Source organism: Coturnix japonica, chromosome 18 (genome assembly GCF_001577835.2).
Source record: "Coturnix japonica isolate 7356 chromosome 18, Coturnix japonica 2.1, whole genome shotgun sequence".
NCBI lineage: Eukaryota > Metazoa > Chordata > Aves > Galliformes > Phasianidae > Coturnix > Coturnix japonica.
This window is the reverse complement of record NC_029533.1, coordinates 7,686,907-7,700,542: the sequence shown is the minus strand read 5'-3', so window position 1 is coordinate 7,700,542 and position 13,636 is coordinate 7,686,907. Positions and strand designations below refer to the sequence as shown.

The window sequence follows — 13,636 nt, the reverse complement described above, 5'->3', positions numbered from 1 at the left end:
TAGAAGAATTGTGTGTGCTGGGAGAGGAGTGAAGCAAGGCAGACACCGTGCAGGGCATGGTGCTTCTGTGCCAAAGCAGAGAGGCTGACCAAGAGGGCTGGAGAAGCCCAGGCTAATATCCCAGCAGAGGCTAAAAATAAATTGCATTTGTCATTGTGAGCATTTGCACTTATTAATAGCCGTAATTGAAAAAGCCCTCTGAGTCCATCTGTTACAGTTTCTGATTCAGGCACTGGATGTTCAGCGTACTCTGTAGGGTTTAAACACCTCTGCCTTGGAAAAGGTGTTTCAGCTGGTTTAAAATGGTGACAGTTTCTCTGGACTTTCTTAGAATCACTTCACAGTCCAGGTCAGTAACTTGGGACCAAATTCACTTTGCTACACCCCTATCTGAGCAATGAATATGAGTGATGATTTGGGCTGTACATCACCATATGAGTAGTACAGCCCCCTGTTATCAGCAATGGGGGCAGGAAGCAGAGGTTGCACACACAATGAGATTGGTAACACACAGCTCCTGGGTTGCAGCTTTTTCAGGGGCCTAGCGAGCAGATACAAGTGTTTTGCATTAGGTTTTTCAGTCTGATCATGAGATGTAACAGTCGTGGGACACAGATCTAAATGGTGGTGTGAACATCCAGCTGCTTAGCACCTCCCTCCGTGCAAGTGGCACTTCGACACCATGCCAAGGGAAGCTCTCTGTGCCCCATCTGTGTGCTGGAGGAGGCAGAGCAGGACACAGCACTGCCAGGACCGGCGCTGTTGCAGGGAGCAGAATCATTCGAGGGCGAGCATCTCTTATCAGTAGTTCCCATGCTAGTGGCTGGCTTGTCCCAGTGACTGACAGCTGTGATAATGAGGTTATTGTGAGGAGGCAATCAGTGCACAGAAATGTTTTTATGTCTTGTGGTCTGGGATCTTTGTGTCCTGAGAGAGGCTCTGGGCCAAGCCTTGGTTTGTTTTGGAATAAAGCAGTGAGAATGGGCTCTGAGGTGTGGTGGCTGGGCAGGCATGGCGTAGAGGAAGAGGACGTGGCTGTAGTTGCAGGGTTTGGCACAGGTTTGTCTGTGCTTTTTTGTGTTTGAAAGCACTGCTTTCACCATGGCAAAAATCTTGTTTTCTTCTTGTTACTGTTCCTCTCCTTACTGTGCCTCTGTGAGGTGAGGAGAAAACAAACAAACCCCAGCACAGCAGTGGCTCCAAGCTCCGTATCTTAGGGAAACCATGAGATCATCATCTTACTCCATCTCATCTTACCACGAGATGAAAATGCACCGAGATGAACTGCCATGGGAAGTATTGAGTTGTCACCCTGTGGTGCTGCACAAAATTGGCTTCCTGTCTGTTCCTGCAACGGAGCAGAGCTGAGGAGAGTCGGTGCTTTGCTGGATATTGATATGAATGCCAACGGGTGAATGGGAACACAAAGTGCAGAGATAGAGTGATGTGCTGGGAGGTGGCCTAGGCTGGAAATTGGATTGTTTTGATGTATGTATTCAGTTGTTCGTGTTGGAATACAGTTCGTGTTTCAGCTGATAAGACTGTCCATGTGTGACTTTCAAATTAACATCTGTATGTTCTTACTGAGATTGGACTTGTGTATGTAATATCCAGCCGAGCCTCTGAAATGCTTCGTAGGCATTACACAGAGAAAGCAGCCCTTTTTTCCATCCATTTGTTAATTTGCTGGTGGTTGCTATTTTTTAGCCTTATCTGAGGATGACAGTTCTGTTTTTGGATAGTGTGGCTGAGCCCATTCCTGACTTACCCTATGAACCAAGATACTAAAACCAAGGACATGATTTAGGGGAGGGTTGTTAGTTAGGGCAGTGTGGTTAGGTTGCAGTTGGACTTGATGATCTCTAAGGTCTTTTTTAACCTGAGCAATTCTATGATTCTATGAAGCAGGCATATACAGGTTTGCAGCAGCCATAACTTGGAGGTTTTATTAACATTAATTACTGAAGCACACTTAACCTGACAAGCCAGCTCCTCTGCTTCCAAATGTTGCTGTACTTCTCGCACAGAAGGAACTAAAAACATCTGGTTCCTCATTTGGTGAAGCAAAGAGCTGGGAACGTACTAAGAACGGAAAGACGAGGGCTGCAGTGAGTGCCACAGCTCACGGAAGGGCAAAGTAATAGGAAATGGAGCAATTCACATCTCATACATTGCGTGGTCATGTTATCAGTGTAAACGCTGTCCTGGATTTGAAAATGTCCATAGGCACAGATGTGCTCTGGGCACAGTGGGCTCATTGTCCCAAGGAAAATCAAGGGAGGTCTTGAATGATGTCTTGTTTTATAGATGTTGCTGCTAAAAGCAAATTCTCCCAGCAAGGAAGTGCAGATTGTTTCTGTTATTGATTGCTGGGGTCTCCGCTTCATTGAGACCACATGGCCCACTTTGTTTTTGTAGCTGCCTTTTATTAAAACTGACAAAGAGGTATCAGCAATTGAAAAGATGAGTCTTGAGTGTCCCCTGGGCAGCATTTTCATGGTGTAAAGCGATAGTGGCACATTTGATCCACAGATGCTTTTAAGGCACTAATAAAACAAAAGCCTCGCTTCCCAGGGTGGTCTCCTGCATTACAGAGCTTTCTGTATTTGTCCATGCTTGGCCAGACCCCAAGAAATGCAGAGAACCTGCAACTCTCTTACCTTAAGCTGTGGGAATCCTGCTCCTGGGAATCGGTCCCGTGTTCTCTGCAGAGAGAGATCCCTGTGTGTATAATTTAACATGGAACATTTTGCTGCTTCCCTGAAGGCTCATAAAGTCTTCTGTATTCACATGGGTTGTTTGCATTGGCTTCCAGTGTATCTGGGAGTGATGTTCAGAAAGCTTTTGTCCTTCTTTTTCTGGTGGACAGCATGTAGAGCTCCCACACCTGTCCCATGGAATCATAGAACCACAAGGTTATTAATCATCCTCGTACTGCCAGGCTTCACAAGAAGTCAGCCACAGCTCCGGCTTAACATCCAAACAGATTCCTGTTTTGGTGTTATATCTGAAGATATCTTAAAAAGATTAGATCTGAGACATTTCATATTAGGACCGATCGTGAGTGGATGTGTTTGACCTCAATCTGTCTATGCAGCAGCTCCTGATCTGCAAAATGGGAATACCATCTTCTCTCATTTTGAAGAGGCTTTATGAAGATGAATTAATCTTTGCAAAGCACTCAGATGTCAGAGTGATGAACACCACAGAAAGAGCTTGGGGGGAAATAAATAGTTGTGTCTGCAGAGCAGGCTGTTAGTAGTGGCCGTAAATAAGACATGAAGCTACACTTTGATCAAGGAGACTAAAGCAGATATTGAATATTTGAAGATAAGTTGAGCACCATCCAGCCTGTGTCCTGAATGAATCCAGACCATCAGGAAATGACATGTGCTTGTGTGATTAAAGAGATGCATTAATGCAAACAAGCAATAGTACTGAAGGGCAGTTGCACCCATGAGCTCAGTACAGGTGTTGCATGGCTTTAGGTTGCTCTGTTGTGCAGCCTTGCTGTTAGCCATGTGCCTTGAGGCATGCTAGCCACTGGCAATAGCAATAGGAATTATTCTTGTCCTGGCCAGCTGATTCTTTTCTCTTATTGGTCATAATACGCAGAGTAGGAGCTACAGTTCTGAAGTACAGAGTACATATTTTTGCCCTTAACTTCAATCTTGTAGCTCGTTGCTTTATTTCATTTTTTATTACTGGGCCTCTTAACAAAAGCTGAATAGAACGGATTGTGTGCCTGGCATATTTTGTGATGATTTTGACAAAGGTGCTTTAACATGGATTAACAGCTGCTGTTATGAGGCACCATCAGAGCTTGATCTGAGCAGCCTAATGATGCAGACAGCAGCGATCCCCATTTTGGAGGTGTTATCTCTGCTGTCTGTCCTCCTCTTCATTTCTCATCCATGGTTGTTGCAGAGAGCCAGAGCCTTTCCAAGCGTCTCATTAGGCAGCCACAGTGCAGCCTCATCTCTAGAGACCAATGGAACACCCCCTAAAATGTCCTTAGACTATAATTGCATGCTGTAGTTATGTCCAGCTTTGTTACAGGCCCAAGGAACTGACACTGTTGGGCCCTCAGCCATCCTGCCCTGCCTGCAGTGCTCTCCCTGCTGCTGTGAGCCCTCAGCACGACCCTGCTGTTTGATCTGCAGCCTGCAGCCACAGCCGGGACGGCAGCGCACCAGCAAGAACTCTGCTCTTATTAACGTTAATGGGGATCACAGGGAGAGCAGCCCCGTGCTCTGACCCGCAGTGTGCAGCATGGAGAGCTGCTTCCTGACGAGCAGAGCTGGGCTCTGCGGGCACATGGGGCTTTGTTCGTGGGGCTGGAGCTGAGGCTGCTCCGTGCACTGCATTGATCCCATGCTCCGTGCACTGCATTGGATCTCCCGATGCTCCGCGCCACTAGTCCCATTTGATCGCCTCATGGCTCCCCGTGCGCCCACCTGCACTGATCCGCATGCTGCCGTGCACTGCATTGATCCATGCTCCGTGCACTTGCAACTGATCCGATGCTCCCGTGCACTGCATTGATCCCATGCTCCGTGCCTGCATTGATCGCTGCTCCGTGCACGCACTGATCCATGCTCCGTGCACTGCATTGATCCCATGCTCCGTGCACTGCATTGATCCCATGCTCCGTGCACTGCATTGATCCGATGCTCCGTGCACTGCACTGATCCCATGCTCCGTGCACTGCATTGATCCCCCCACGTCGCTCAGCAACGCGGGGCGGAGCTGCCAACTGTTGCGGGTCCTCCCTACTCGGGGTGGGTGGCGCCACGGCGCTTCACCTCGGTCCCTCGGTGTCTCGGTGCGGGCAAATTCGGGCGGCGGATCCTCGGGCGGGTGAGGACGCGGCGGTGCCGCGGGGTCTGCGGGTGTGCGGGGGGAGCGGCCGTCCTGGCTCCCGGCGCTGCGGGAGAGGAGCGGCCGCGCTGTGCCGGTGCCGAGGGCGGGCGGAGCGGTTGCGTTGCCGAGCTGCGGCTGCCGGTACGGCCGGAAAAACAGCCGAGTGCGGTAGGTGGGCGGCCGGGTCCGTGGGCACCGGCAGCATTGGCTGGGAGATAACTCGTGTTACCCGGCTGACGTTAAGGGAGATGAGTGGGAGAACGCTGCTGGGTGTGGGCTGTGCTACCTGGATTCCAGCCCCTGTGCCGGCATAATGCGGATCTTGCAGTCCCGTTCGATGTATTACTGTTGCTGCTCCTGTTTAATATACTATATATAGTCCTTCTCCTGCCCGGTGTGGGGTTGCTGTGCCAATGGGGCCGGGCTGCCTTTCCCTAATGGTTTCTTGGCTGCCAACAAGAAGAAATGAAGCGTGGTCTCATCGGCAATACGAAGGACTTTCTGCCAATGGCCCTTCCTGTGCTGGGGGAGCAGTGTGGTGTTGTCACCGGACATTTGGTACCGTGAAATGTTATTCGTACAGTGGGAGATGGTGGGATTTCTTATGGCTGTTTAGTAGCGCCGGCTTGAACAGAGAGGAGCCTGAGCTGTTCCTGCTGCTGGATGTGGGAGGTTTAAGCAGCTTTATAGCCCCTTTCAGTGGGTTTCCTGTATCTTTGCCACTGGAAGAGTTGCCGTGGGTGGCAGCTGCCCCTGTGAAGCTGTGGGATGGTCCTGCATTGTGGGGATCTCAGCCATATACAGAAGTGTAAAGCAGAACACTTCCCTTCCAGCACAGGAGAGGAATGGAATAGCTTTGCCTTAGTTATTGATTAACCAGCATGGTTCCCTGTGGGAACACACCTTTATCCGTTCTTTCAGTGTTCTGGTGAAATGTTCTAAGTGGCTGTAAAACTCATGGGGGGCTGCTGTGCTGTGAGCTGGGCTTCAGTGTCCAAGTGCTCCCTCACTGTGTTTGGGTACCTTGATCCCTTAGACTGAAGTGTAGCACAGTAATTGAGTTCTTGTTGGTCTCCTGGCCACCATTTAGGTTGAAGTCTACACTGAATATAAGGTGCATTCTGTGGGCACTTCTGACAGCAGAGCTGAGCCTGGGGCGCAGTGCTGCAGCTGGAGGGCTGTGTATAGCAGGGCATCTCTGGATGTGTCTCTGCTTGGAATCCCATTTGTGGTGTGCAGATGAATGTTGTTACAAACAGTTTCTGCTCGATCCCTGTTTGTTTTGTCTATGCAGATTCAAGGGTAGAAATAACTCCTGCTTGTGCCTGGCTGCAAACTTCACGATTAACCATGGTGGGGTTTTTTGTTTTTTTATTTTATCATAGAAATGAAAAAGCAGCCTGCTGAAAGGGCTGGAGTTCACTGGGATCTTAACTTGTCTTTGTCATGTTTTGAGCTCTGTGTTGTGGTTGGCAGACTTAGAGAGCTTATAAAGGGAAGCCCGTCTACAGATACAGTTTATTCACTTTGCTGTAAGAAAGGAAGTCTTTTAGTAACAATAAAACAAACCCTTTTGGACACAGATGGGGAGGCTGCACTCTTTCAAAGTGCAGTACTTACAAGCTTTGCTGTGTGAAGGCTGCAATTCCAGTTCTTCCTGCAGCAAAGCCTCCTCTTTGCTTTGCTCAGCTGCTGAAGGGCTGCTCGGGTCCTGGAGCTCTTCCTGCTCACAAAGATCTGCATTTCAGCACTACTGCGGTGTTTCCTAAGCAGAAAGGGAACTAGTTTTGTAGGCTTGTGTGTTTTCAGACTGACCAATGAGCTCTGGGAAGTGCTTCCATATAAACCAGAGCAAAGCCACATCCTTATTGCTTTCCCTCTGTTTGCCAGAATAAACTACTTATTATCAAGCATGGCTGGATTTCTTTCTGTGCTATGGAACTTGGGATGTTTCTCCACCCTTTGGGATCTGGATTATGTTCCTCATCTTTATAGACCGTAGTGTAATCTGTCCCTCTTGGGTAGGAAGATAGAAATACATGGTATGAGGCAAAAATCTTGTTTCCTTTATTTATCTTAAAATGTCTTTATTTCCTGCAGGTCACGCTTACAGTAATATGGGAGTACATGCTGAAGTTCCCCAGCTCTCTGGGGTTTGACCAGGGCTGCTGTTAAGAGCTCAGACATGGGCAGAGTTATCACTATGTCACAGCATGCTTCGTGCTGCTCCTGGAGGGCTTTCCCCTGCCCACAGCCCAGTGCTGTGCATGGAGCTCTGCCCGCAGCACCTGCAGGCAGCAATGATGCAAGGTTTTGCTGTTTATCCAGCACCCAACGAGGTGACCTTGAGGCTTGTCAAGGACAACAAGCTATGGCGTGGGCTCAGCTGCCTCCTGACTGCAAACAGTGACTGGGAAGGGTATCCTGTAACTCACGGCCATGGGTAATTAAACTGAAGTACAGAGTGAGTGCCTGGGCTGTGCTTGTACTAAGAGGCTTAAAATAAAGACGCTTCTTTGTGAGCAGCCTCCTGCTCTCTTTAACACAGCACAAGTGTCCACTTGCAGGACTGTTTTGAAATAACACGAGTGGAGCTGCTCAGCCCCGTTCTGCAGGCTGGTCCATACAGCGCATCCAGGCTGGGAGCTTCAGCTCTGTGCTTCGTGCATGTGAGTGAGGGCTGTTGTGACACTGGGCCTGTGGTTGGCTGTGGGGTGCACTGGGCACAGCAGCCTCTACTTTCATCACTGGCCAACATGCTGGTAAATGCTGTTGTTGGCTGTGTCCTGCTGGTAGCAGCACTGGCACTAAAACAGCACGTGAATGGGGCAGACCCAAATGTCAGTCCAAGGACACGGTCCCAAATCACAGTGGGACATTCTCTGTCTTCTCTCATCATTGCTTTATGATGAGATCATCTCAGGGCCACAGCTTCTCAGGAGGCTGTCACACCTAACCTGCTATGCAGCTTTTGGGGCAAATACCACGAAACACCCGTTTTAGCTGTATATCTGTGCCCTTCAAACCAAAGGCTGGCGCTGCTTTGCATAGAGATGATACTGAGCTGAGTGTGTTTCAGCTCCTGCTGCCTCTCTTGGGTCCCCTGCCCCAGGTCAGTGGGTACAGGGGTGGGCTGTGCTGGGTGGCTGTGGCTCCATGGGGCTGACAGCTTTGCACAGCCAACATTTTGTGCCCTAGATGTTACAGACACTTCTTCGGGTGATTAGGTTTAGTTCCTGTGCTTGGAGAAAGGATTTCCTAAGGAGCTTCTAATTGATGCTTGTGGCATCCTTAACAGCAAGTCAGCATGAGGCCACTTGGCATTTCTTTTGATGGGTACATGAAAGGGAATGGAAGCTGTCCCGCAGTCCAGACTAGGAGTGGCCCTGATGGATATTGGAGCAAGGTGCCAAATGGCCCGGTGGGTTTTGTCCTGAACTGGCTGCTGTGCTGACCCCATCCTTACGCTGCAGGCTGGGATGTTTTCTCCTTCTGCAAACAGTTGTTCCCTGCTTTGAGCCTGCAGTGACAACTGGTGAGCATACAATAGCCCAGCAGCCAGAAGCAGCCGGGGGAGTGATGAGATGCAGCTTCAAAGTGCTGGGAAAGAGCCTTTCTTTTTATTGGTTTCCTTAGAGGATCAAATTAGCTGTCTGCTAAAGTCTTTTAATGTTAAAGCTTCCAGAGCATAAGCGATGACCTGTGAAAAAGGAGTGTTTGAATGTAGCCCCTGTGTGTGATGAGGTCTGGCATGTCCATTACTGCCAATTACAGTGACAGGTAGCGGAGTGTAAACATTCCTGCTCCTGCTGCTCCCGGGCTGGCTCCAGCCTGCAATTCCTCCTTGGAAAAGGCCCATCAGCTCCCAGCCGGTACAGAGCAGCCTTTCAGAACCTCTGCTCAAGCGGTTCAGCATCAGTAGCCCAGGGGCTGAGACTTGGGCCCTTCATCCAAACCTGCTGTCCTTGAATTGCATCGCATGTTTGTGTGAGATGCAAATATTATGTGGAGTGCAGCATGTCCAGAGTGTGTCCCTCCTTGGGGGCTCTCCAGCATGTTGCCCTGGTGGGACTTTGGATCTCAGGGATAAACTTGCCCACAAAGCAGCTGCAGCGGGAGTGTGCGAAGCTTTGCCTTAAATGGAGCTTCAAACATCAGACTAGAGTAGCAACACGATCAGCAACCTAATTTGTGGCCCTCAAATAGCTTCTTATTCGAGTAGCTTAGTAAAAAACACTCTGCTCAGTCACTGTGAGCCCTTGGAGATTTTAAACTCAGCTATTTGGAGACACATGGTGCCCTTCCCATGCTGCAGCAGGAGATGGAAGCAGTTTGCACTGTTGCTCCCCACCATGCTGCCCTGGGAAGCTGTGTGAAGGCTGCAAAGCATGGCAGGGCTGCAGCCACATGCTCCTTCTCCTGGGCACAGAGGCAGCGCTTCTGTGTCTTCTTCTGACAGTTTCCTCCTATTCAGTTAGATCAAAGGATGGGTGGGCATCTCCACACCTGTCTGACAACTGAAAAAGAGATACGTCAAGGGAAGAATGTGTGCCTTAAAAAGTTTTATATCTCACGTGGTGTAAACGTACCAACGTTTATATGGGAGTGGTGTGTTTCTAGAACGCATGGGTTAGAAATGCTTCACGCCCTTCTTCATCACCCAGTAATTAGGGGACAACTTGAGTGCAGTGGCTGCTTGAAGAAAGGTGAGTGCCTGCATTTCCTCTGTGCTGGCTGTACAACAGTAAGTACTGTTTGATCTGAGACCCCCCAAGCCTGGTATGATGCTGTGTGTACCTCTTCCCACTTCTGCTGAGGAGGAATGGGAGTGTAGGGTGCAGGGATCCCAGGAGCTCAGGCTTCCATCTCTCCTGCTGCTGATGGGTTCAACTTTCTGATGGGCACAGGTCAGGGGCAGGATCCTTCTGAGGGACCTTGTTCAGATGCTGTATGCGGTGGTGCTGGCTCCTGCTGATTGCATTGCCTGATGGTGAGACACTCGGATCATCTTGCCTTCCTTGCTCCCTCTGGAATACTTTGAAGCTGTGGAAGTGTCAGCAGTGCTGGTGATTGGGCTGTGGTGGGAGTGAATTTTAAGTGGGACTGCTCTTCAACGTGAAGGTATTGATGTGAGTGTGTCACACAGCCTGTCAGCTGAGTTACAGCTCCCAGCTGCACTGTGTGCCTGCTGCATGGATTGCTTCCAACCTGGGAAAGCCTTGCCGGGTTGCTGCGGGTAAGGCTGAGCTGTGCCGTGCCCACTGGGCATCGGTGCCCCCTCCTGCCCCACAGATGAGAAGCAGTGCATGGGAATCTCTGGCTCCTGCTTCTGTTTGGGGTGGCTGTGTGAAGGCAGACTGTGCCTGCTCATCTGTCTGCAATGCAGCCACACAATTGCCTCTCTCAAGGAAGGGAATTCATTAGTTCCTGTGAAGTGGCCTCGGATCTCCGGGCAGCAGGTGCTCCTATAGAGCAAACTGTTGCTGAATATTCAACAGTTGCTACACAAGCCTGGCCCGCTGCCTGCGAAGCACTTGAAGATATCTTAAGCAGCCGGCTGGATAAAGTGCTAAGTACTCCGTGCTTATTGCTACTCTCAGCTACGTTGTGTTGCTACCGTTTGGACTCAGCATATTTTTAATGTGAATATTCCAAGACCATAAGCAGCAACTTCATCTCTCTTAACTCAGCCCACACAGGAGGGTGCTGCACAGAGCAGCAGTGATTCACAGGCAGGGCATCAGAACCCCTTTCTTTCTCGCTCTGGTTTTGGGTCACGCATGTGCACTGAAAACAAGTGACTCAGGACAGAAGTGTCTCCTAATCTCTAACACAATGCTTGGGGCTCAGCTAGCTCTTTCAGGACTGCCTGAATACTGCTTGTTCTTGCCAAGCTCTAAATTGGTACGTGAAGTACTGTAGGTGCCTAATTGTGGAGGAGCAAATGGAGAGCAGTGCACTCAGTCTTTGTCTTGAGTTCAGATCCTTTAGGTGTGGTCTGTAAAGCAGAACTGAAACTGGGCTGCTGTGAGAAACTGCGTTCACTGAACAATTACACGCGTGTAAATATCTCCCAGCATTAGTCAGTAACACGTGGGTTGAGAACACCTAGGATGCCATTATTAGAAAAAAGCATGGTGTTATCCACACAGAACTCGGCCTTTACTTCCTTGTGTGAGCTTCTTCAGTACCGGTGAGATCTGTGTGCTGTGCTGCTTAAGCAGAGACTTCTCCAGGACCTCTCAAAAGAGATGCTAATTGGGGGGTAGGGCTGTGCTGAGTTCTTTTCTTCTTTCCTGCCCTGATTTGCAAGCTCATGCTTCACAGAACCACTGTGTGCTGGGTGCCTCTTTTCCCAGCTTGGATCCGGCTTTTGCCAGCTGGTGCAATTCTGTAATGGCAGACAGAGCCTAATTGCATTAAATGTTTTAAGAGAAGTGGGAGCTCTGCGGCTGTGAGGCACAAAGAAGAAATGTTAGAGTACACAAACACTCCTGGACACTGCTGGAGTATCACAAAGGTCAGTGTGCTAGGATTTATATAGGGGGCATATAAATATTTTAGGAGAAAATGGAAAGCGAGGCCTGCATTTCTGATAGCAGTTTGTACATATCTGAGAGCTGCAGCTTCTGGTTGGCTCTTATGTTGAGATGGAAAAGCCGCTAAGGAGAAATTGCTCTCATTGGCATTGAATATCTTTGGTTCTGCAAAAGCAGAGGAGTGTCCTGGGCAGCAGTGGATGCCTGGAAGGCAGGTGAGTGCAGAAGGAGCAGCCGTGGCACACAGCAGTGCGGGGCTGCAGTGCTCTGGGCAGGAGGGCTGAGGGACCAAAGGGTGGAGTGTTCCAGAATGAAATGCTTTGTTACGTGTGCCAGTAAACTCTGCTTTAAGTAGGTGGTTGTCTTTGCTTGCTGGCAGCAGTTCAGAGGCAAAGCTGCCTGTGTGTCTTGCAGGTGAGCCTGAAAGCAGAGCTCTGGATCAGGGCAGTATGTGGGACCTCAGGTAGCTTTTGTGTCACTGGATGGGAACTGCCAAGGCAGTATTGTGTTCCCAAGTGGCAAAAAAAGGACAGTGAAATCTTGGCTTTACTTTGTCATCAAATAATTTTTTTGTTTGTTTGTCTCTCAAGGTGCAGAAAGCAGCTTGCCTTTATTATTGTGAATGGGAGGGAGGGGATGAGCAACGACAGGGAAGTGATACAGTGAGAAGAGCGACGCCTTAGTTTAGTTGATACTCAATGAGGATGTGGTTCCAGGAAGCAAGAACAGATGGCTTTGAAGCTTTTTGTTTTCTCCCCAGCTCTCTGAAATCTCTGATTGCCGCCAGGGCTTACCATAATTGTTTTTAACTGCTGTCATATAGATTTTTGCCCAGCATCAAAAACAGAGTAAGCTGTTGTACTTACCTGGTTTGCTTCTGTTCAGTTGATCATATTAACACATGAAGTGGCTGAGAGCTGGTCCTGCGATAATCTTCTTACAAAGGATACCTCTTTCTAGATTAAAAAACCATCAAAATGATACTAAATGACTTCTTATTCTTCTTTTGCTAGGGTGGTGAAATCCAGGACTGCGCCTACTTGGACAGCGAAGGCATCTACAGCGAGTCGGAGCTCTTTCCCGATGAGGACACAATGACTCTAGCACAGCAGGAGGTTCACCATGAATCTGACATGGACAGTGCTATTGAGAGTGCCCAGAGCTCAGAGGCCTCTGATGTGTGTCGGAGCGAGGAGAAGGATGGCATGCTTGGTGTGCTGTTTCTGCATGATGACAAGTGAGTGGTGGCTTTGCCCCATGGCAGCCCTCTTTTCTGAGGTGTATGTGAAAGGACCCAGGAGGAAGAAGCTCTTATTTGGCTGCTTCCTGCTTGGGGAGGCTGAGGATGCCTGAAGCATTTAGAAATTGGATATCAATTTAAAATATAAGGGCGGTAGATGTCTGATCCATTCCTGGACAGCCTCATCCCTGGCTTCTGACATGTTCTGTGGACACCTGTAGGACTTAAGTTTTGTGTGTAGAAGTGAAAATTTTGGGTTGTCCCTTTTCAGAAAGAATCACCTTATTGGCTTCACCCAAAACTTAGAACCTTCTGTGTCCCTGTGCCCTTTGTGTGCAGGAGTTAAAAGACTTTTCACAGAGCAGCACGACATGAGGAATATTGCTTTAGCTTTTTGTATGTGTAATTATCTGAAGATATGGGCACTGCTGATTTGCTTTGCAGCTCCATGTACCAAGTTAATTCTGCATGTTTCTAATTTTATGTGGCCATTAGTGTGTGGCAGTAATTTGTGTTTAACACAGGGTGTCCTGGCATGTGCGTCCATAACCATAGTTTGCTGTTAACACAGGAGTGTCTCAGTAATTCTAACTTGACTCTTTACAGGTGCGTACCTGGAGAATGCTGGTAAAACCTGGGTTGAAGGGGAAGGGACCCAAACACTTTGCTGTGTTAATGCAGTAGAGCAGGACAGAGCTCAGCTGGGTCTGCTCTGTAAGCCTCTGCAATTTCTTCCTTGCTTTTGACTTGTCATCTTGGTTTGTTCCTCTTGAGTTTTCCTCACTTGTCTTCTTTTCTGGTCACTTCAGATGGTCTCTGTGCAGCCTCATTCCTGCTCTCCAGTGTTTTTCAGCTAGCTGGCATCTGGCCTTCTCTCGCTTGCCTTAGCAGTCTCAGATACTTTATTAGGCTAATTCAGGTTTTTTGTCAGTTCTTCATCGAACTTTTCTCCTTGCCTTGTGACTCCTGGTTCTTCTAAGCACCTGTCATCATA

General features: G+C 48.9%; 1 protein-coding gene across 9 annotated transcripts in view; it reads left to right on the top strand.

The window, feature by feature from the left end:
* RAB11FIP4 (RAB11 family interacting protein 4) overlaps positions 1-13,636 on the top strand; it is a 69,924-nt gene that overhangs the window by 38,356 nt on the left and 17,932 nt on the right. For 5 of the 9 annotated variants that reach the window (XM_032448235.1, XM_015879657.2, XM_015879655.2 and 2 more), the window contains one exon: positions 12,416-12,639. In XM_032448235.1, the coding sequence (XP_032304126.1) occupies positions 12,416-12,639 (224 nt within the window). Of the gene's footprint in view, positions 1-4,739; positions 4,861-10,980; positions 11,057-11,759; positions 11,817-12,415; positions 12,640-13,636 lie in introns of those variants that run through there. The other 4 variants (XM_032448241.1, XM_032448237.1, XM_032448239.1 and 1 more) reach the window with 3 other exon arrangements.